The following is a 23554-nucleotide window of genomic DNA, read 5'->3' as shown; positions in this document are numbered from 1 at the left end:
GAGCTAGTAGGTGATGGCACCAGACTGCTCAGCTAGAGTCTGACTGCATCATCACACCGTACTCCTTCCCAGGGCCACCTCTCCACAGTGACGTGACCCATTTCCCAATATCATTGCCTTTGCCTCTTGTATCTTGCAGTGTTATCGGACTCCCCCTGGACCAACACCTCTGGATCTTGTAAGGGCAGATGCTTTGAACTTCAAGAGATTGGACCCCCTGATTGTCGTTGCGATAACCTGTGTAAGAGCTACAGCAGTTGCTGCCATGACTTTGATGAGCTTTGTCTGAAGACAGGTAGGTAACTTTTGAGTCCTCTCAAGACGAGGCCCTCTGCTGTTATCCTCCCTGGCCTTGCCACCCTGCTTTGGCCAAACCAAACTGTGGGGTTTAGTTTTGCTTCTTGAATGATTGTCGATTGCATTATAAGTATACCCCCTGTGACTGTTGTTTGCATACGAGACCTACCCAAAGGAGGTTTTTTGCAATTGCAGTCATTATCTACTGGTTTTGGAAGTATTTATGGCCAGGCTTTTTTTCCCCCCCCCTTCATCTTCATCATTTCTATCTTTTGCTGTCGACTCCCACATTCACTGCTAGGGCACCTGGGCTGAAACTGTGAACATTCTTTTTTTTTTTAATTTTTTTTTTTCAACGTTTATTTATTTTTTTGGGGGGACAGAGAGAGACAGAGCATGAACGGGGGAGGGGCAGAGAGAGAGGGAGACACAGAATTGGAAACAGGCTCCAGGCTCTGAGCCATCAGCCCAGAGCCTGACGCGGGGCTCGAACTCCCGGACCGCGAGATCGTGACCTGGCTGAAGTCGGACGCTTAACCGACTGCGCCACCCAGGCGCCCCGAAACTGTGAACATTCTTAAGGGATGGGTTTTTCTGCTTTAATTTTAATTTTTTATTTTTGCTTGTCTGCCCAGTTTATAGCATTTGTTTTATTTCATCTTATTATATGGTAACTATTGGTCTACCCTGATGTAATTCCCCATTCTCTGTGCAGGTGGAAAGTTGTTATGGAATTCTAACATGCTCATGGGGTCACATGCTCAGGGTAGTTCTTAAATATTCCTTTACAGTCTTCCTGACCTTTCTTTCCATGTCTTCTATACTGGAACCATCAATAGAACATATGAGCTTCTGAATGTGCATGAGTTGAGAAGAAGCACCTTCGTAGACTTTTGCCACTACACCTTCCCTGGTTCCACATCCTGACGCTTTACAGGACTCTGGAGGGACCTGGTAGGCTCTCGGCCATGCCTCTGGGGCAACATCGTATTCAAACTCTCTGAGAAAGATGACCATCAACCCCGTTCTTAAGATCACTAGAGGAAGAGATTTAATAGCTTCCTTGACAAGTTGTTACTGGTTTTTGAACTTTTATAGTTTAGATGATTCTTTCAAAAATCTAACTCATATTATCTTTGATATTAGCCTTGTCTTTCTAATAATATCATTAGAAACAGAGACATTATTCTCCTTTACTAAAGAAGTAGCCCTTGATTCATATGAAAACCAGCACCAGCTCCCTTACTGGTTCTGGTTTGTTTGTTTTTCCCCCCAAATAAGGAGAGTTTTATTAGGCTGTTTTCTGTATAATACATTTTCCAAACATGTAGCCATTTTTTTTTCTTGTTACTTTCCTTTGGAATTTCTCCCAGGTTCCTTAGTTGTGGGCCTGCAAACTTAAATGCTGAGAACCTTGTAAACTGAACATATGGATGGAACAGATGTTCTAGTTGAGTTCTTTGGCTCTAAAACATTATTTCAAACCAGCAGCCTGTGATTGCTTGGTGCTGGGAAACTGATGTTGTGTTTCCTCTCTACCATGAGCATCTGGCCTCAGACATGTCATTTCAGATGCCCGGGTTCCTGATCTTGGGGCTCCTTGCAAAGTTTCGTGGATGTCCTCACCCCAGCTTAGCTCTCTTGAGTGTAGTTCATGCCTCTCTTCCGAGGTTCAATAAATATGGACTTTAATAACATTTTTAAAGTAGTTTATTTTCCTTTGTACCAAGATAACATATACCAAATGTGGAAGAATCAAATATCAAATAATAACAACAGGTTGAAGGAGAAAACAAAAGTCTCTGAGGTTCTACTCCAACAGCACAAGCACTCTCTAGAGATAAGCACAATGTTTCAGTACAGACCCTGACTACTCTGTGTGTATGTGTATTTATATGAGTGTGTGTGTGTGTGTGTGTGTGTGTGTGTTTGTATTATATACACCTGTGCGAGAGTATGTCTGCCTTTTGCATGCCTACACAGTATTCCATTGAACAGATGCAACCTGCTTCATTGATCATCGTTTAGATTTTCCCCAATTGTTGTTATGAACAATGTATTAGTGAATATTTTTCATGCGTATTTGTATTTTTTTTCTATCTTCTTTAAGATAATTCCCAAGGAGTGGGAGTTTGAATCAAAATTTATTTATTTATTTAATTTATTTTAAATTTATTTATTTATTTTGAGAGAGAGAGTACATGCACGGGGGTGGGGGGGGGTGGGGGGGAGGGGGAGGGGGAGAGAGAGAGAGGGAGAGAGAGAATCCCAAGCAGGCTCTGTGCTGACAGGGGTGCTTTATCCCACGAACCATGAGATCATGACCTGAGCACAAATGAAGAGTCAGACGCTTAACCAACTGAGCCACCATGTGCCCCTCACAGTGCAAATTTCTATGTATATTACAAAATTATACTTCGCAATGTTTCTATTCCTCTCGAAGGCACAAGAGCCTTCCACCACTCCCTTTTCAACATGTTCTCACTTTTAAAATGTATTTTCTCATTTAAAAAAATCTTTTTTATCTTACCTGATAGGTAACACTCTTATTATTCCATAAGATTAAATGTTTTTTCTCTTTATAGCCATGTTTGCTGTGAAAATTCTATAGCTGACTGACTCATACCTTGCTTGTAGTTCACACTGAACCCTGACTTTTTAAAATTCCATTCTTACTCAAAGCCAGTAGTTCCTCAATAATTTTAGCTTGTTAATAGTGATGCTTTTTTGTAAACAAAGGGATTTTCTTATATACCAGGGCAAGAATAAAAGCATATTGATTAAGAGTTATCCTTGAATTGGGGGGAAAAATCAGTCAAAGTAACCTTGGAAAATTGCTAACCATTGGGAATAGCAGTTCCTGGAAAAAGGGATTCCAAGCATTTAATCTGTTTGGGAATAGAAGGCAGAGGAAGTAGGGGATATCAAAAAGCAGAGAATGGAATTCGGATACAAAGGTAATTCTAAAAGAGTGGAAAGTCAACAGTAGTTGCATGGTTTTCTAGCATGGCAACGAATACCTCCGTATCCATTTATTCACTTAGCAGAGTGTCTGTTGGTAGAATATTGTTTTAAAATTTTTTAAATGTTTATTTACTTTTGAGGGACAGAGAGACAGAACATGAGCAGGGGAAGAGCAGAGAGAGAGAGAGAGGGAGACACAGCATCCGAAGCAGGCTCCCTGCTCTGAGCTGTCAGCACAGAGCCTGACGTGGGGCTTGAACTCACCAACTGTGAGTTGCTTCCTAAAATCATTGCCTTCTACATATGACAAGTTTTAAGAGATGAAGACCTAAAGTATCCTTAGCTCAAGAGGTCTTTCTTGACCATTCCACGTCAAGTAGCATCCCCTTTCCACCCTATCACTGTCAATACCATCCGGTTATTTCCTTCATAGCACTTAGCACAGGCTGAATTTATCTTGTTTTTGCTTATGGTCTGTCTTTCCCAGTTGGAAAGTAAGCTTCATGAAGATATTGTGTCTTGTCTTTCTGTTCTTCACAACCTCCCCAGCACCTAGAACATGGAGAACATAATAGAAATATTTATTGAACAAATGAATTAATTATAAAGTTTCTCAATACATCAATCCTGAATTTAAAGAGTCATATTTTATTTTCATGGTAATTTGCAATGAGATTTAATGAATGTTCATGGAACACCTAGCATGGGCCAGGCACAGTCTCAGGCATCGGAGAATCAGTGGTGAAAAGAGAGATGTGATTTTTTTCTTTTCTGCTTCGGAGGTTCCAGTCTAGTGGACGAAAAGTCAAACCAAAAAGTACAGCACTCTCTTTAAGATGAAAACAATTTTCTAAATATTTTCTCTTGATAGAGTTAAGCCATGATGTTCAGACAGAAATCTGTAACTCATCTACTGGTCTCCTTGAGAGTAGGGACTGTGATCTCTCACTGTATAGGCAGGGACCACATTTTGGTCAATGGTTGGAACTGTGAGTGTTGTTATATCCCTTTATACTCTCTACATGCCTGTTTCAGACTTTAACCTTGGGTTGCAACTGAAGGCAAGTAGAGGCCATTTGGTTACATTATCATTTGTATTTAAATCCAGCTCATTAAAGTCAAGTAAAGCTGCTTTGGGAAATAAAAGAGCCCAGCCATCTATGTCGTGACTATGCCTGTAAGGATAGAAACTCCTGTCACAAACCTTACATACCATGCATTTTGCTGGGGTTTTCAGTACAGTTCATAAATGGTAAGGGTTCCATTGTGCCAAAGGAGCCCAATTATGTTTGGCTTTGTACTCTGATTTGAAAAATTAGGAATTCAACCTATTTGTAAATCCTCCAAATATCATCTAGGCCTTAGGCCAACTCTAATTTCACAAGCAGATTAAATGACGTGGGATTTTAGCTCTTTTTGCTGGCAACGCCTGTAAGCAACCGCAGCCTCTTTCGTTTGGTTTGTGTGAAGGAGTGAAAGTGTTTTATTGTGCCGATTTCAGCCGGCGGCTGGGAGTGTACGAAGGACAGATGCGGAGAAGTCAGGAACGAAGACAATGCTTGTCACTGCTCAGAAGACTGCTTGGCCAGGGGAGACTGCTGTACTAATTACCAAGTGGTTTGCAAAGGTACATGTTTCCGTGGGTTGGCTGGAGCTCTGAACGAGTAAAAACTGGAGATGCTCCAAGGAATCTTGGATGTTGTGGATATAACACCTTGGATATGGGTTTGGGAGGAAGGAATGAGTTGTGTTTTTTAATTTCTCATGTTTCTTTCTCAGTTTTGCTTCCCTGCGTTTCACTGATCCGACATAATCAGGAAATACCCCCACATTCCATAATTTGGTGGAATCATAATAATGAAGAGATTTCTTTTTTTTTTCAATATATGAAATTTATTGTCAAATTGGTTTCCATACAACACCCAGTGCTCATCCCAAAAGGTGTCCTCCTCAATACCCATCACCCACCCTCCCCTCCCTCCCACCCCCCATCAACCCTCAGTTTGTTCTCAGTTTTTAAGAGTCTCTTATGCTTTGGCTCTCTCCCACTAAAGTTCCTGTGTTGGTCTTCCATCAGGTTTTCTAAAAGCGGTGCCTGAGGCAGGACTCCATATTTGGAGTTTATTGAGGGAATGCTCTCTGCAGCAAAACCATGTGAGGGAACAAGGGAGGTGGGGCAGGGGGGGAGCCAAGCGAGGACGTGGTTTTAGGTGAAGTCTCACCTTGGCCCGTGTTCCTGCAGGCTCTGGAAATTAAATTGCAGAGTCCTTACCCTTGAGGCAAGGGGGCATGGCTTTTGTACCCATTGCACGTGAGCTGTAAACCGAGGCATGAGCAGCAGCCTGAAGGTGGGCGTACTAGCTGGTAAAGAGGATCAGGGCACCGGCAGCTCCTGTTATATCCCAAAGCTATGTATACATATCTGCTGACTTTGTATGGTTGATTGCAGAATGTGATGGTTTTATTCCAGTAATAAATACTAGTCATTGGACTAAAGAAACTATGAAGGATGCAGTTTCTGTCTTTAAGGAGTTTAAGTCGCCCTAGCGTTCACTTAACAGCAATGAATGGCAAGATCCGAGAATCTTTATGTGAGCTTTGTGAGTCCCTTTTTCTTGTGTCCTTCTTCCTAACTGTGACATGGAACATTTAAGAAGAGTTTCTGTTAAGAGATTTCAGGGAGAAAGCAAATCTGTTCTGAAATGTGTTTAGTGTTCAGTTTGTGGCAAGAAGGTATTGCATTAATCCTGAGTTTGGAAAATTTCCCCTACCCAAACAATTATCGTAATTTTGGATAAAGCATAAAATTGATCGGGAATTTTATCCCTTTTTTATTTCCCTATGTAATAAATGAAACAATAAACCACAAAGGCTGTTAAAAGACAGAATAGAGAAAGAGTCCTAAGTGTCACCAGTCATGGAATCATTAAACATCGGCTTTTGCTGGTGTAAAATTCTAGTTGCAATACTTTTGCGAAGCCCAGTGTGAGCCCTGGGTTGCTTCGTATGTGGTAAAGCTCCCCCTGTTTTAAGGAGCCTGTTACTAACTTACCCAGTTGTCAGGAGTCAGAGTCTTGATGACCAGGGACATTTCCAGTGCTCTTTACATGGGACCCACTTCTCCAAAGTCTTGATCACAAATTTTTCTTATAGTCAAAACACATGATTTTTATTTGTCTTAGGACAATTTGAAGCAAATGCTTTGTGATAATTTTCCTTTTCTCCTAAGGAAGCCTCGTTTGTGTGTGTGTTTGATTTTAAACCTGAGCTCTTTTGTGTTCTCCGTTCTTGATGGGTTAACTCAGGAAAGCTCTCAGACCTTGGTGGAAGATGAAAGTGAAAGATGGCATTGATTTTTATTCCCAAATTCATGGGCTGTACACAGATTCACTGGCAAGCAATCTCTTTCGTGCAGTTTTCCATCTATCATCCCTGAGTAGTCTAAGCCTTTTCCCGCAGCTAAAGGGAAGTTGTGCCATCCTTTCTATGGCTTTGAGATGTCCGGTGGTGGAGAAAAGAATGTTCCATCTAATGACCAAACAGTTTATTTCTGGAGGGAAACAAACATGGAATTTTGTTCGCTGACGCCACTGGTGTTTTTATCTACAAACCATTTAGACTCAGAAGGCTCTTGTAAACACCACTTGGGGCTATTAAATATTAGCTTTCCCATTATGTATGGGTGTCCTTCAGTGAGCCAAACCAACATTGGACTTCATTTGAGTGTTTCTGTTTCGATGGTATCCCATAAGCAACAAATATCAAACAGGACACAGGTCCTGAAATTGCAGCCTTTAAGGCTCTGGCTGGCATTTACAATTAGATTCACAAGTGAATTGACCCACTTTTTCTTCTAGGAGAGTCCCATTGGGTCGATGATGACTGTGAGGAAATAAAGGCCCCGGAATGCCCCGCAGGGTAAGTGCATTTTATAAAGATTATGAAGTTTTATATATTAGTGGACAACCTGTCACAGGTTTGTCAGGGTAAACGGTTACAAGAAATGTAAAGCTGAAATCCTCTTATACAGGCAAACTTATACTCGAGTACCTATAAGTGATTAATCAATCAAAAGCTAAAGTGTACCTCTTTCTCTTATTGCCTCTGCCTGTTCCTGGAGACTGAATATCCTCTGTGTTTCACTGTAGTTGAAGATTTTACAAAGTGTGTCCAAATATCGCTGAAGACGGAAAGAAACATTTCTGGCATTGATTTGGGTTTTTTGGGGTTTTTTTGTTTTTGTTTTTGTTTTTCAGTGTGTTTTCCTGAAGTGCTGCTTTTGCCTTGTAGGGGGCAGGGGCGGGGGTGGGGGGAGGAGAGGAGGACCATAGAGCTTCTCAAAAATATCCAAGATGGTAACTCCTACCAGATGCTGCAGAAACTTGACAAACTACGGAAGCAGGGTTTTGCTGGGGTGCGGCCAAGCTGGAGCGACACCCCACAGCTCAAGTGCGACCAGCATAAGGCACTTATTACGCCTTCCAGGAAACTGTTGAAAATTCATGGAGCCTTAAAATGCCTGGCAGAAAATACATTTTCAACAAGTGTGTTTTCATGAATGTATTTGCGCAAGTGTATTTTTGTCTTAGGCAGCACGGCCTGTGTCACAAAATCCAAGCATTGTGATACTGTCTTTATTTTCGTTTCCTTTTTAGCTTTAATGAGCCACTTGAACTTCTTTGGACTTTTAGAATGGAATGGCAATGGTTTCTGACTGCTTAAAATATGTTCAGTTATTTTTGAGACAAAAGCAGTCTAGTGGTAGAATGAAACGATAATAGTAAGGATTATAATGGACTCTTTTATAGTATTCTTCTAAGTGCTTTATATGTGACCCATGTGAAATACACCTCATTTATCATGTGGCTTCCAATAAACTCAAGCCGGTGCTTGCTGAGTTATCTTCAAGCTATCAGAAAAAGTTTTGCACCTGGTTTAGTATTCTTAGGTCTGACTCAACAATTACATCCTCTGAATATAACAAAGGACAAAAGAATGTAACAAATGTGAATCTCACATTTCATCAGATTCTGCCCTAGATGGGTATGGATAGTCAGGTCCTTTACTGATGAACTTTTTAAAGATCTTCAACAATTTTAATTATTTTTAAAGTTATTTTAGGATTAAATCTAAAAGAATTCTTTTATAAGTTTTAGTTCCAGTGACAGGAGTGCTGTTGCTATTAATTTCATATTCATTGACTTCAGTCATCCATTCATTTATGTGTCTGATAAATATATTTATTGAAGCCCTACTATAGGTCCACAAAATGGAAAGATAAATAAGATACAAAGAATGACAAAAGAGGTATGAATTAATATTTTAAAGGAATTGAAACATGTGAACAACTAACATTATAGAAGAGGAAGCCTTCAGCTGGATTTCAAGGAATGCATAGGAGTTTTCCAGGCAGCAGATGGGAGAATACATATTCCAGGCAAATATAGCAACTTTATACCCTGTGAACAACCTTGTTTGCAATGCGAGAGGCAACAGAGGAGAAAGTCTATTAGGGGAAATCTGGAGTCCGGTCCCTTGCCTGGCCCTTTTATGATCTTGGTCATTTAACTCTGGACTTTGGTCATCACAAATGTGACGTGGCCGGAAGCCCAGGCTTGTATGGATATCCTCATTTGAAGTTTCATCTTGGAAATTTCCTGGTCCCAATTGTTGAGAATGACTAGGTGTAATGGACCCTTTATAGCAGCAAGTTTTCTAAAGTGGAATATGTTACTGTTTAAGGTTTGTTCGCCCTCCATTAATCATCTTTTCTGTGGATGGTTTCCGAGCATCCTACATGAAGAAAGGCAGCAAGGTCATGCCTAACATCGAAAAGCTAAGTAAGTCATTTTCATGCTGTATTCTCATCAGTATTCGTGGTCTGCACAGTAAATGCTTAGCTGTGGGCTTTGAGAGCTACGGACACGTGGCTTTAAATGTATTTTATTATACGAGAGTGAAGGTAACACAAGTCTTTGATAGTTTATAAAGCGGATTCCCACACATGAGGTAGCTCCTGCTGGTTCTCTTGTCCTAACATCTGAAATTCTGTTCCTAGGGTCCTGTGGCACACACTCTCCCTACATGAGGCCCGTGTACCCAACAAAAACTTTCCCTAACTTATACACTTTGGCCACTGTAAGTATTTTTTCAAATAATATAGATTCCGAGGGTGTGGATGTAGACCTCATCCTGAAGTGACTTAAAGGGAGATTCGCAAAAACATGTTTCTTAGTGTTTAAAGACAATCTTTTCGTTTTCTATCTTGTCTGCGTGAGTCGTTCCCAGTATATGTCTTTTACAGTTTTATGGATGGCTGAACTTCATTGCAGGTTCAAAACCGAACACTTTTTTCCAGGCGCAGTTCGGTTGGAGCACGTATATTAAACCTCTCTCAAATACCACAAGATCTATTGTGTATTTTCAGAATTTTCAAATAACAGTGTTGACTTCAAGGCCGTTCTGTTTTCGTTTGTAGATACTCCCAATCCTATCTTGCTTTCTTCTTTAAAAACATAATTTGTTTATTTTATTATTATTATTATGATCATTATATTTTGAGAGAGAGGGCACAAGTGAGCAAGGGGAGAGAAAGAGAAGGAGAGAGAGAGAGAAAGAGAGAGAGAGAGAGAGAAAGAGAGAGACAAGTGGGACTCACCCCATGAGGGGCTTGAGCTCGCCCGAAGCGGGACTTGAACTCACACACTGTGAGATCATGACCTAAGCTGAAGTCAGATGCTTAACCGACTGAGCCACCCAGGCAGCTCTATTTATTTTACTATTATGGTTGATTTGAGGGGTTCTGGGATAGAAATAGAACTTAAGGAAAAGGAAGAGTGTATTTGTAAGTAGAAGCTTCTTTGGAGGCAATAAGTAAATTTCCATCTCAAAGTTAATTTACTGTAATGAAAGTTATTGTCATCTTATTAAATTGCAACAGTTAAAAAAGCCCAAATATTAAATTTCTTACGATCATGTTAAGTCTCTCAGATAGCTTATAATTAGTCCATAGATAATACTCATGTTTGCCCAGACATATATAAAGTCTCTATATATCTTATATAAATTTGGAAATTAAATATTGTTATAAAGCCTCCTATGACAAAAAAATTTATGATAGATCAAACAGGTACAGACTATTACATTGTTATTTTAACAATAAATTTGCTTTTACACAAAGGGACTATATCCGGAATCACATGGAATTGTTGGCAATTCAATGTATGATCCTGTATTTGATGCCACTTTCCATCTGCGAGGGCGAGAGAAATTTAATCATAGATGGTGGGGAGGTCAACCGGTAAGTTTTGCATTTTTTATGTGTGTATTTGTGCGCTGAAACATTTCAGCCCCAAATTTGTTACCTGTAAAAAAGATGCCTAAAATTTCCTCATACTTGGTAATGTTTCTGTCTTTTGGTATTTTATATATATGTGTACACATAATATTTATGTGTATATGTGTGCACACAATATGTATATATATCCATATATGTATACACAGTATTTATGTATGTGTGTATACCTATTACACACATGCATAAATAATGTGTGTACATATATATGTTCATATGTCTACGTGTGTGTGTGTGTGTGTGTGTGTGTGTAGGTGAGGTTATGATCATAAAAGTGTGAGGTGATAAGTGTCTTCATTAGGCAGGTGGTGATGGAAATGGTGACAGGGGGCTGCATTTCAGAAACATTTTGAGGAAGGAATATATAGTCATATCTTACTGATTTACCAGATTTATGGGTACAATGAAAAAGAGAAGTGAATGACTATGACTACCCCAAAATTTTAGCTCAGGTGCCATATGAATAGAAACAGGGAAGCTTGCTGAAAAGAAAAAAAAAAAAAGAACTCAACAATGAAACCCACAGTAAGTTCATAAATTCTTTTGTTTCATCCGTTTTTTGAAATTCTTGGAAGTTACATGTAAGTGGAATTATACCTTAATTTTGGACCAGCAAATTAATACTTTGAAAGAACTCTTCCTGTTTACTTCAGCTCCAATGGGTGGGCAGAAAGTAAAGAGGGAGGTAGATGGCTTTCTACATAGTATTTTTCCTATGACTGTGTGTATGCTTGGGCAACTTGCTTTGGTCAGACATGAGCAAAATAGCAACATGAGGCCATAGTTGTTGAATGTGCAGAATTGAACCAAGTGCGCACGACCCCGGGTAGAAGGGTCAGAATCTCCACAGGAGCACAGCCCCGTACACACAGTCATTGAAACGCATGTAGGAGAAAGATGGCAAATGGTTCCACCTCGTGCCGACTCTGATTGGAGGCTCCCACCTTTGTGCAATCTGCTATGGCAGAGAGAGTGACCAGTGTCTGCATGTACCCATGAATCTACCTTCCCTAAATGGTCCCACAGCTGGAAATGTTTGCTGCAATCTATGGGCAAAATGGAGAATATAAAGTAAGAGGAAAATGGTAATGCTCTTTGATAAAAGGTCATTTGTGATAAAAAAAATTCATAACCAATAAGTATGCAAGGTTAAATGCGGGCTTTTCATAAACAAACAAACAAACATTGGAATACTTCTTGTATGTCTGCAGAAGTATTTCTTTATAGTAGAGGTTTTGATTCTGCTGTCTTCATTCAGGCTGGACTCCCAGAAGTCTGTGATGACCTAAGTTGTGAGCATAGTAAAATTTGTTTACAAGGTGGATTTCATAAAGTTTATGACAGAGGAACATTTTACGTGTAAATGAAATGATTGAAATTAGAGTTCTCTCAAGCTATTATTATTAGTTGGTTTTTTATATTAATTTTGTCATGGAAGGAAACTTGCCTGAAGAACCACAAAGGATATAGAGACAAATAGTAATTTTATCAAAGTGGATCACCTTACACCAAGTGTTGACCTTAGTTTCCCTCTAGGTTGGCATGACTCAGAAGATGAGTCCACATCTTCATTAATTTCTGCAGAAGCAGAGCAGAGGCAATGCTGTTAACTTGCCCAATGGAGTGAAGTCTCTGTTTCAATCCTGTTTGCCTGTTTCCCATCTAACTCTCAAAGTTGATAGATTTGACCAAGTTCAGTATTTTCCTAGTGTTGACAGAGATTTAGAGAGAAACTGATTTGTGTTTCTATCTTCTTGAACAAGAGGACACCATAAGAATTTCAAGGAACATAGTAGCTATCATTTAAAAACATCTTACTGAAATTTGGCGTAGAAGAACATATGGACGGAAACTCTAAGAACTACAGAATAAGAGTATAAGAAACTATAAATATTATAAGAAAAGATGAGCCTTAATAAATATTTCTCAAGCATTTATCTCATCCTCTCAGAGGTTTATACATTTCACAAAATCACCAGTGAAAAAAATAATTGAGGTAGAGAAAATATTTATAAAAACCTTAGGTATTTACATTAAACCTAACTTATTTTTACTGAATGATTAAAGCATGAAAGACATTTGGCTAAATAATAAAGGAGCCAGATTAAAAGGTAAACAAGAACCACTCTTATCCTAGTTTGAAATTTAATAGATGGGGTGAGGCACTTGTATAGTGTCCCATCTGACAATTTGAATCTCACCATTAGGCTTCCAAAAAAAAATTTTATAATTTAATTTCACCTTATTTTTAAAGTTTATTTATTTAATTTGAGAGAGAGAGAGAGAGAGAGAGAGAGAGAGAGAGAAAGAGAATGCATGAGTGCAGTGGTGGGGCAGAGAGAGAGGGAGAGAGACAATCCCAGGCAGGCTCCACACTTACCATAGAGTGCTATGTGAGGCGTGATCTCACAACTGTGAGATCATGACCTGAGCTGAACTAAAGAGTTAGATGCTTAACTGATTGAGCCACACAGGCACCCTTCACATTTTTTTTTTAACACTGATATAGCCATTTTAGCAAACTCAAGTCTGCTTTTAATTTGTTAATCTTCAGAATGTGCTATTAAAAGTTGTTATTCACTTTATGATGCCACATTTCTCATACATATTTTTATGGGATTCCTCTCATTGTTGTTGCTTTACAGTTGTAGTTACTTTTTTCCAATTACAAAAGTATGTTCTGTACTCTTCCTGGAGTTCCTTAAGTGTGTTTGTTTCTTTGAAAAATCTCTCTGCTATAATCGTGCAATTTCTGATAGTAAGGTATCACAGTGGGAAATTCCCCGTTCAGTTTCAATCTGGACCCAGCAAAGTGGAGAATGAATGAGACTCCAAGGGGTGCACGAAACGTGGAGATTTGAGAAAAAAAGTCCAACACCCCACCATCATGCAAGTTCTCTAAAGCCACAGTTTCCAGAGCAGGGCATTTCTAAGAGAAACAGAGGCATTCTTATCATTCCTTAAGCTGCTTAGTCTACAGTTGTTTCTGCCAGTGTTGGTGATGCAGTGAGTTGGTCCTGAGACCATCCTCATGAATTACAGTAGTGTGAAAATACAAGCACAATGGCATGTTGGAGAAAGAGACGGCAAAGAGAAGAATGACATTAGAACAGAAGTGGATTTCCAGGTCAAAGGGATGCCTTGATGCAAAGCACAAGTGGTTGCTTCCCCCTCTTCCTGTCTATTTTATTAACCTGCTAGTGCGTGGTTTTGCTTTCTTTTAAGGAAAGTTTTACCCTCTGTTTCTTTTCCCTAGATTGCTCTAAATCTGGTTTTGTTCTTTTTTTTTACTGTATTAATGTATTTAAGATGGGCTCTGCTCTGTATTTAGAGTGCTGTAAATGCTCACGTGGCCACTTTGCTACTGGACTCATAATTATTTATAAGCCTTTCAAATGTCAGTTGAAGTCTCTTTCCCTAGGTAGTCACTAAATTCCCCCAGCCCTGGCTAAGCTCAGAGACCCTCCTTTGGGTTTTCATATTATTTCTGTCATAAATTCGACCATATATTTTTGAAATTATTCACGTATCTGCTTTAGTCTGTGGGTCCCCTGGGGGTAGAATCTCTTTTTTCTCCATCCCTAACCCACAGCCTGACACAGTTAGGTGTCCCACTACTGTGTCTTGAATTGCACTGCACCCTCTCTGACGCCTGGTTTTTATCCTGTACTGTATCACTCACCTTCTTCTGGCCCTAACCGCCTGTGAAGAGCCACCCACGCCCACAGTCTGTCCTGCTGCAAACCCACTCCTGAATCTCAGTGAATGATTTATTCCGGCGTCTGCTATGGCCCCATCCACCCCTCTGGCTTCCCAGAATTCTATGTATCCTGGCTCCATGCTTTTGAATGCAAAGGAATAATTTCCCTGCAAAGAACTGCTACAAAGACCACGGTTGTAGTTCATGTGTTTGAAAAATGTTTTTTGCTTGTTTTCTTTTTCAAAACTTCTCCCCCTCCTCCCACAGCAGCATACTTTCATTTCAGAAAGTATTGGATTTCACAGTTAAATCCTTCTGATTCCAGTGAGACAGCTTTTATATATAAAAAAAAATTCCTGATAACATATCAAATAGGTACAATACGTTCCCCACTTGTCCCCTCTTCAAAATACAGCATGTAAGACACAAATATTGAAAACTGCCTCTAGATAAAGCAGAGCAATGGAGAAACGCTGGCATTAAAGGTGGGAAATCCAAACCCAGGGTCTTGTCAGGTTATTTTAGTTGTGCTGTTTTACCAGTCTGTGAGGAAATTTATTTTACATTCAAATTCAGAGAAATACTGATTTCCCGTTTCTCTGAATTAACAAGGAACTAGGAACTTCTCTGTCTCTCTCTTTTTTAAATAGCCCCAGAGGCTTGCTTTCACTTTTCTGTTTTTAGACCAAAGTTTTGGTGCCTTTTTTTTTTTTTCTGTGTAATTACTAGATTTAACTTCTGAGCTCAGAAATATAATGTATACGCATGACTGCAAGGGAAGTTTTATAGCTACTTATGATCTGATAACCCAAGAACATTATGTTTCAATCTCCTACCATTTGCTAGACCCTGACAGAATGGCTTCATTACTGCTACGGTCCTTTTGTTTGAGGTTTTTAAGTGTTTTTTAATCTTAAATATTCTCTCATTTGTTCACTTTTTGCACTTTTCTGACCGTGCTCCCATTTTTCTTTTATAAAATATAGTCAACATGACTCATATCAAAAAGCAGGAAGATGGGGCACCTGGGTGGCTCAGTTGAGTGTCCAACTTCAGCTCAGGTCATGATCTCACAGTTTGTGAGTTTGAGCCCTGCGTAGGGCTCTCTCTGCATCCAGCTCATAGCCTGGAGCCTGCTTCAGATTCTGTGTCTCCTTCTCTCTCTCTCTCCCTCTTCCCTGCTTGTGCTCTGTCTCTCTCAAAAATAAATAAATATTAAAAAAAAAAAGCAGGAAGAATGTTTTGCTTCTTTTTTGGAGAAGAAATGAAATTTTTTAAAAAAGTTTATTTTCAGAGAGAGAGAGAGAGAGAGAGAAAGAAAGAGAAAGAATACCAAGCAAGCTTTGCGCTATCAGCGCAGAGCCCAACACAGGGCTCTATCTCAGGAACTGTGAGATCATGACCTGAGTTGGACACTTAACACTGAGCCACCCAAGCACTCAAATATATATATATTTACATATATATATATTTTTTAACCTTCTTATTGTCTTTGTGGTCCACTTGCTTTTTACAACTGGCTAATTTTTTTCTGATGACAAAGATTTTAATTGTCATTGTAAAAAGTTTGAGAAGTTCAGAAAAGTATGAAGAACAAATGATCCTGACTTTGCCATTGGGAAAATTTTAGCACACCCACTTCTGCCACCCTGTCTTCCAATGCACTTTTCTTATAGCACCGCAAGGACCCCTTCTGGTGAACTTTTCTCGTAAGCCTTATGGAACTAAAATTTACCCATAGGGCTTCCTGTTGTCCAGATAATGCCAACATCAGCATATATTCCACAGCATAACTTTAGAAAGTGCAGGTTCATCATTTGACAAAACTGCATTTAAAATTTTCCATTAGAAAACCCCAGATTAATCTTACATTTCGTAACTGCCAACTATTTGCCTAGTACAACTTCCTTATGAATATCAAGACACTAGATTTTGTATGAAGTTGTTTGGATGTGAATACGCTAAATTTGAATCTCTGAAATTAAAATGAGTATAGAAATAGATCACTTAATATAAGAAACTGGTCTCTCTGGGATCTGATGTAGTTTTGAGGCACCTGCAGGATGTCCAGCATTTAGTCTGAGCGCATCTTCTTTATAATGGAGGTGCTGGATGGAGAGGCATGGCCACGCTCTTTCCTTATAGGTCTAGCCTACTCCCCCGCCCCCTGGAGCTCCGCCCCAGCCTCAAATGACCAATGAAAACTGTACAAAGCAAGACTGTGCATAGCAAATTTCTTTTCACTCTCGGCACATTGCATTCCCTCGTTTCCAGAGACCACGGGGCTCACGTTCTCTCGCGAGAGGCGGGAGGGGTACAGGGTTTGAAACATGGCGGACGACTAGGACCAGCAACAAACTACCAGACCTGTAGAAGTGCCCCTGGATCTCATCAGGCTCAGCATGGATGAGCGAATTTACGTGAAAGTGAGAAACGACAGAGAGCTTTGAGGCAGAGTACATGCTTATGGTCAGCATTTAAATATGACATTGGGAGATGTGGAGGAAACTGTGACTACTATAGAAACTGATGAGGAAACATACGAAGGGATGTATAAATCAACAAAATATTTTTGAAAATATCAGAATATTCCGATGCTCTTTGGGGAGATGATGGTGTACTAGTTGCCCTCCATTAAGAGTTGGCTGAACCAAAGAATTTGTCGTGTGTGGAATATAGGAGACTTCTTATGATTGCCTTTTTAAATGCAAAAGACATTATAAAGAGAACTCTGTGTAAATTTTGATATTAAGAAACGACCAAGGGGGGCGCCTGGGTGGCGCAGTCGGTTAAGCGTCCGACTTCAGCCAGGTCACGATCTCGCGGTCCGTGAGTTCGAGCCCCGCGTCAGGCTCTGGGCTGATGCCTCGGAGCCTGGAGCCTGTTTCCGATTCTGTGTCTCCCTCTCTCCCTGCCCCTCCCCCGTTCATGCTCTGTCTCTCTCTGTCCCAAAAATAAATAAAAACGTTGAAAAAAAAAATTAAAAAAAAAAAAAGAATTAAAAAAAAAAAAAAAAAAAAAGAAACGACCAAGGATTCTTCCACTCCTGAAATGATTTGCAGATAACTCAAAAATACTTAAGCTAAAGGACATCCCCCCCCAACCATTTAAATAAATGTGATAACCAAGAGAAAAAAAAAAAAAAAAGAACAAATGGACACATTTTGAACCCTGGTTGGCCTGTGTGTCGGTGCCATTTTGTCCGCAGGCTGAGATCCTCATATCTCTGACCCATCCCCATGGAAGGAGGAACCACCTCTCCCATGCAGATGACATTCTAGCAGTTCACACCTCCTCAAATCTGAGAGGTCACTCTGTGCTCTCCTGCCCATTCCTTACTTGCCAGCTGCAGCAGCTGTGATTTTGCGGGGCTCTCAGGATCTTTAGTCCCTCCAAAGGAGCTTGGGAATCCATGTGGAATCCCCCGGGCCAGGCCACCAGACCTTTCTGAAACCATGGCCAACCTCCTGGAGGCCCCACACCTCCAAATATCCCCTCTCCCCCCAAAACAGAGGTTTTCACTGGAGTCGGTAAGACACTCTGAAAGTCTAGATACAGTGAAATCAGAAAAGGGGCTGGCTGCAATTCCTAGACCATTTTGCTTGGGTCTTACAACAAATGAGCCATATATTTCTTTCTGTTTGCCTCCCAAAGCACAGGGTGGGGGTGGAGGGTTGGTTCTTACAGACTTATGTTCAATGGGACACTGGCCATCTCAAGCTGTTTTTAATGTTCCTAGAATAACTGGATTATATTTATTTCCAATGCATAATAATAAAGATTAAAATAGATCTAGTGTTCACCAAATGCTAAGACACTGCTTTAAGGGCTTTAAATGTATTAACTTATTAAAGCTTAGAATAATCCTATGTGCTAGGTAATATTACCTACATTTTAAAGGAAACTGAAGCAAGGAGAGCTTAAGTCATTTCCTGGAGGACTGCATACTTGGTAAGTGACAGAGAAGAGGCTTAAAATCCAGCAGCTATCTGGTTGCAGAGCTCAGGTTCTTAATTGCCCTGTCTTCTGACTTGCAACAGCATGTGCTGGAAAGAATATTTCAAAAGCCTCAAAGAAATGCTTGGGTCACCTAACTTGTCCCAGGAACTTATTCTTAAATTTCCATTTATTGAAAAGCTAAATAAAAGACACAAGGGAAAATCCAAAATAAAAAATAGCTTTTTTCCCCTTCTCATTCACCTAGCTTAAAACAAAACAAGACAAAGCTGGGTTCCAGGATTCTGGCATCTGTGTACCAAATTGGGGTTCTCCTCTATAGGCTTTCATAGGACAGGAAACATATGGTCCACTCCTGGGTCCTTTTATGAGCAGAATTCTGTCATATAAGTGAAATGTTCAAAACAATGATCAGAAAAGACAGGTACAGAAGAGACTTCTGAGATGAAATAGGAATTAAAAAATGCCACTAGAATCACAGCAGAGGTTTTGAAAGCTTTTGCAGAGAATGTATTGAATGACATTCATGGAAACAATGCTTCTGACTTCCAGATGTGAAAAGAGAATGATTGCAAATAATGTGAAATTTATGACGGGGTGTGGGTAAAGTATAAGAGATCTGATCTAATATATTTTAAAACTTTTTTCTTCTTTGAGAAGAAAAAAATCTCAGAACGTGTTGTAAGCCTCTTATATTTTCCTCATTAGCTATGGATTACAGCCACCAAGCAAGGGGTGAAAGCTGGGACATTCTTCTGGTCTGTGTAAGTTGTCTTTATTTTGTCAGTGTTTGTAAAATTGCAATTATGATCAGCTTATGAAACATTAACTCAATTTGATTTCATTTCAGTTAAATACAAAAGCACTTGAGCTTTTCTATATTTTCTGATTGAAAATAATCTTCCAATCATTTTTTAGAGGTCTTCCCTCCTTTTTCCTCCATCTTGTCTTAATAGAATATGAAGATTTTCCCTTCTTGTCATCCTTCAGATTTTTCTGTCCATTTATAGGGTTTGGTAACTTACCACCAAGGATCGTATATTTCTCTTGGACTATTTATTGCTGTGGTTTGCATTATCATTTTCTATAAATATATTATAACATACTATGTTTATTTTGGTTCACAACATTAAAAGTCTAGTGTGGTCTCAGACAGCTGATGTAGTAGTCTAGAGATTGGAAATTCCAGACAGGAGACAAGGGGAAGCCTCTGTTTCCACTCCATTTTCCACTGAACTCTAGGATTTCCCTAATAAGAAAAATGGAACTACTACTTGTCTTCCCCACAGAGCTAATGGGGGGATTAGTAGTTAATGTTCATAAAGTAGTCTTTAGGTGAAACTTACCTAATAAAAGTGTCAACATGTTGATTATTTTTAAGGCTCCTTAGTGAGAAAAGGAATCTGTTTCAACTTTCATGGGGATTTTGTTCCCACTGAGATGTTCTTTCCATCTTTTTTTTTTTTTTAACCACCTAAAGCTGTTTCCATATTTGCCTCTTATGCCTTAACAAAAATCTGACTATTCTATAATAGTAGTGTGCTGAGAGCAATCACAGGTTCAGATTAATCCAGAATGGGACCATCTATATTCTCCAAATTCAGGAATAAAAGTAGCTTTTTCAGATTCGAAGGGCTGCGTTGAAACTGGGTTTGGTGACTTTAAGACAGTGACCCTTTAAAAGTCTCTCCCGCCCCTATTTTTTAAAGAGCTCGTCTGAGTTGAGAAATAAGTGTGGGTATGTTAGAAATGACATGTAGATGACATGTTGATCTACCAATTTAATCATCTGCATTACATTTTTGTAACCCTTGACTGTCATAGATGCTTACAGAAATGATTTCTTCTGTTCCACAACATATTTGCTCAGCAGAACGGAAAGGAGCCAACAACATAATTAATACCTAGGTCCCACCCTTACCCCCCGAAACTGCTGCAAAGCTTCGTTGAAAAGGCCCAGTGTTCTGATTTTGAATGGCAATTTTCTCCACCCATTTCAAACTACTTCTAAGAAGGTAGCTTTTGTGTGCTCTAAAGATGTCCTTAGTTTGGCTTTGCTTCTCAGGCTATTGTTCTTTTATCTCTATATTCCAGGAGTGACTTGGATTTAGTTTTTTTTGTTTTTTTTTTCTTTAAAAAAAAAAATCTTGTTATAACACACACACACACACACACACACACACACACACACACACACACCAGGGTCATACTTTCAGTTTTTTAATGGAATATATGTCAGGGGAATCTACACATGATACATTCTGAAAAATTTTAAGTTTAAAACCAGATTCAAGGTGCAGAGTTAGACTTGGAAGGCCATCTTTTTAACGTGATTCTGTACTGCAACCTAGAATTATTCTTGCTTTTTAAATGATAGTATTCTATTCCAAAGTACTGATGCTGCTCCATTCCATTTTGTGTGTGTGTGTGTGTGTGTCAATTCATGTTCAAAAGCAGTAATTCCTTTTATGTATGAGTGTTTAGATTGCTTCTAATCCTAGCGCTGCCACTTAATAGATTGCTGGCTGTAGACAAGTGATTTAATCCCTCGATAACATAGGGTGTTGTGAAGATGGAATGAGCTAACTTATTTAAAGGGCCTAGTAGGGTGCTTAGTACACAGAGAGTAACCAATAAGTGGTTTTTGTTTTCTAGTCCACATCATCTCTTCCAACACTGACCATACAATGGCTATATGTGTTCTAAGGTAATTGGTTCCCTTTAACACTAAATGCCTCATCTGGTCCTTCATTTTCCATCCCTCCTATTTTTTTTTTCTTTTTCTGACCATCTCTGACATACTTGGTCTCAGAACAAATTCTATATCAAACAGTGATGGTAAAGACAGCGACACAAGCACCAATTCCCTTTCCATTTGGACACACACTGTTCCTTTGCCACATTTGTTTGTGCTGTCTCTGGGTTGTGTTTTAAACACTAATGGCTAGGGGCTATGTCTTTTTGGTTCCTGGGCAATTTCATAAAGATACTGTAGAACTCGTAGGAAAGTTAGAGACCACTTTGTCCAGCTCCTCATTGGCAAGGTTAGAATAGTGTGGCCGAGAGAGGTGAAATGTCATGCCTGAGGGTCACAGTTTGGATGGATATTCAGGCATCTACAGTTCTCATCTCTGGTTCTTAGGACACACACATACTCAGCTCCTGCCCAGAAAATGGTAATCCCCTGCTTATCTTTCTAAGAAGAGAATGGCGACTCCTCCGTAATGGTCTTTTTAGTAGGAGAATTTTGTATCTTTATTTACATTCATACAAATGCCTTGAACATGTTATACGTTTAACAAATATTTCATGAGTGTGTGTGTCATCTCTGTGGACCTGTGGATCCAGTACATGATGATAAAAGCTAACATTTTTCTAACTTCTGTGTGCCCGGCACTGTTCTAAGTGCTTTTCATGTATTCTCTCTTTTAATCTTTAAAAGAGCCTTATGCGATAAGAGCTATTGTTATCCTCATTTTATGGAGGCACTGAAACGTTAAGTAACTTGGCAAAGTCTAGTCACCAGCACATGTTGGAGTCAGCATTCAAACGCAAGCATTCCAGCCTCAGAGTGGATGCTTTTATTCCTTGCTGGTCAGACGCCCCATCCAACAAAGGTGTTAGAGGATGCGTGTTCTGAGCTCGACACAAAATCTATTAGCTTGTATTTTTCCATTAGCATCAAGGGAGTCCATCAGAGTCCATTTTTGTGACTTAACACCAATTATGTAAAATAAAGCAGCTGGCAGGTAGGTCGTGAAATAAGGTAAAATGAGAAGGCTACCGCATTTGGCTTTTTTTTTAAGTTAGGAAAGAATTCTAAATATGTAATTATTTTGCTCAGATACAGAGGATTTCTGAGGCTGATGAATTAAATACCTTAAGTGATGATCTTGGCTTTGCTATGCCTATTTCTCATTCAATTATAGGCTATAACATACAGGGTCACATTTATTCAGTAGCCTTGGAATTTGTTTACATTAAGACTCATTTTATGTTAAACATGATTTTCTGGCGCTGTTGGGATAGTTCTAGACTGGGAGGGGGCCAGAGGAAGGACAAAGCTCCGATCTAGGAGAGTTGGTGGGGCTTGGGGGGTGGAGGTTGCCTGGGGAGAGGAACTGCTTGATTAGGGCTCCGGCCAGCTCCAGCCTTCCACCATGGCTCTGGAGCTTGGTTTTTCTCCCAGCTTTCTCTTGTTCACCTCCACCAAGAGTAAAAGTGTAAGTGGCTCACCCAACATCCCACAATAAATTTCCAATAGAGTTTATTTTTTGGAGCAGTTTTAAGTTCACAGCAAATGGAACTGGAAGGTACAGTGACTTACCAAGCCCCCCTTTGCCCCTGTACATGCATAGCCTCCCCCATTATCAATGTCCTCTACCCGAGTGGTGTATCTGTTACAGCTGATGAACCTACATTGACACCATTATCGCCCAGGGAACACAGTTCATATGAGGGGTCAGTCTTGGCCACAGTAATGTTTACTGACCGCAATTAAACTTGGGCTTTAGTTTGAGTTCGTCATAAACAAGCTCTAATGCCTGTTCTTGGATGGGGGGGGGCAGAAAAGCATGTTGTGCTAGTTGTTAGGAAAGAATAAGCCAATTTCCCCGTAAATAAAGACATTGCTCAGCTTGTGAGCATCTCAATGAAACTCAGCCCAGGATACAGTACCGTCATGTTAGCTGAGAGCTCCCAAAGCTGGTGCCAGATTTTGGGTAATTATATTTCAACAGAGGAATGAGACTTAAACACAAAAGTCATTGTGGATGAAGATTATACCCTTTCTGTCAGTCTCATAATTATAGGTGCCTATTCTTGATAGATTTTGATAAGCTAGAAGAGAATTTCATGAATACCTTTCCTAACCCCTTATTTTATAGAGGAAGAATGTAAAGTTTCAGATTAAATAATGTTTCCAAAGTCATATAAGTCTTTAGAGATAGAATGATAACTAATTATGATCATTAATAAAAATAAAGGTTTTTTGTTTTTTGGGGTTTTTTTTGGAACTTACTATGTGGTAGGCCCTGTACGTGCCCTTTGCCTGTTTTGTCTCATTTTATCTTTATGACCAAGCTATGTGCCGTATGCCTTGCTATTATCTCTCTTTTACTGATGAGTAAACTGAGGCCCAGAGAGATCAAAGTGGGGTAGAGGTTAAGAGAGGTCATACCACCAGCAAGAAGCAGATTGAGGTGTCCTGGTAACCTCGGTGGCCATAGCTAATGGCTTTACTCACTGGATGGCAATGCTTCTGAGCCCAGGGTCCTTTTCTG

At 39.7% G+C, this 23554-nt stretch overlaps 1 protein-coding gene across 1 annotated transcript in view; it reads left to right on the top strand.

The window, feature by feature from the left end:
* Positions 1 to 23554, top strand: part of ENPP2 (ectonucleotide pyrophosphatase/phosphodiesterase 2) — a 79857-nt gene that overhangs the window by 10616 nt on the left and 45687 nt on the right. The window contains exons 3-9 of the mRNA XM_047073872.1: positions 140 to 295; positions 4763 to 4888; positions 7119 to 7179; positions 9004 to 9101; positions 9320 to 9399; positions 10442 to 10561; positions 18981 to 19036. Of these exons, the coding sequence (XP_046929828.1) occupies positions 140 to 295; positions 4763 to 4888; positions 7119 to 7179; positions 9004 to 9101; positions 9320 to 9399; positions 10442 to 10561; positions 18981 to 19036 (697 nt within the window). The remainder of the gene's footprint in view (positions 1 to 139; positions 296 to 4762; positions 4889 to 7118; positions 7180 to 9003; positions 9102 to 9319; positions 9400 to 10441; positions 10562 to 18980; positions 19037 to 23554) is intronic.

This window comes from Lynx rufus, unplaced genomic scaffold (genome assembly GCF_022079265.1).
Source record: "Lynx rufus isolate CCGP_SWC_20201006 ecotype Redwood Valley unplaced genomic scaffold, mLynRuf1.p SCAF_12, whole genome shotgun sequence".
Lineage (NCBI taxonomy): Eukaryota > Metazoa > Chordata > Mammalia > Carnivora > Felidae > Lynx > Lynx rufus.
Note: the sequence above shows the minus strand (reverse complement) of the source record. Positions and strands in the feature narration are given on the sequence as shown.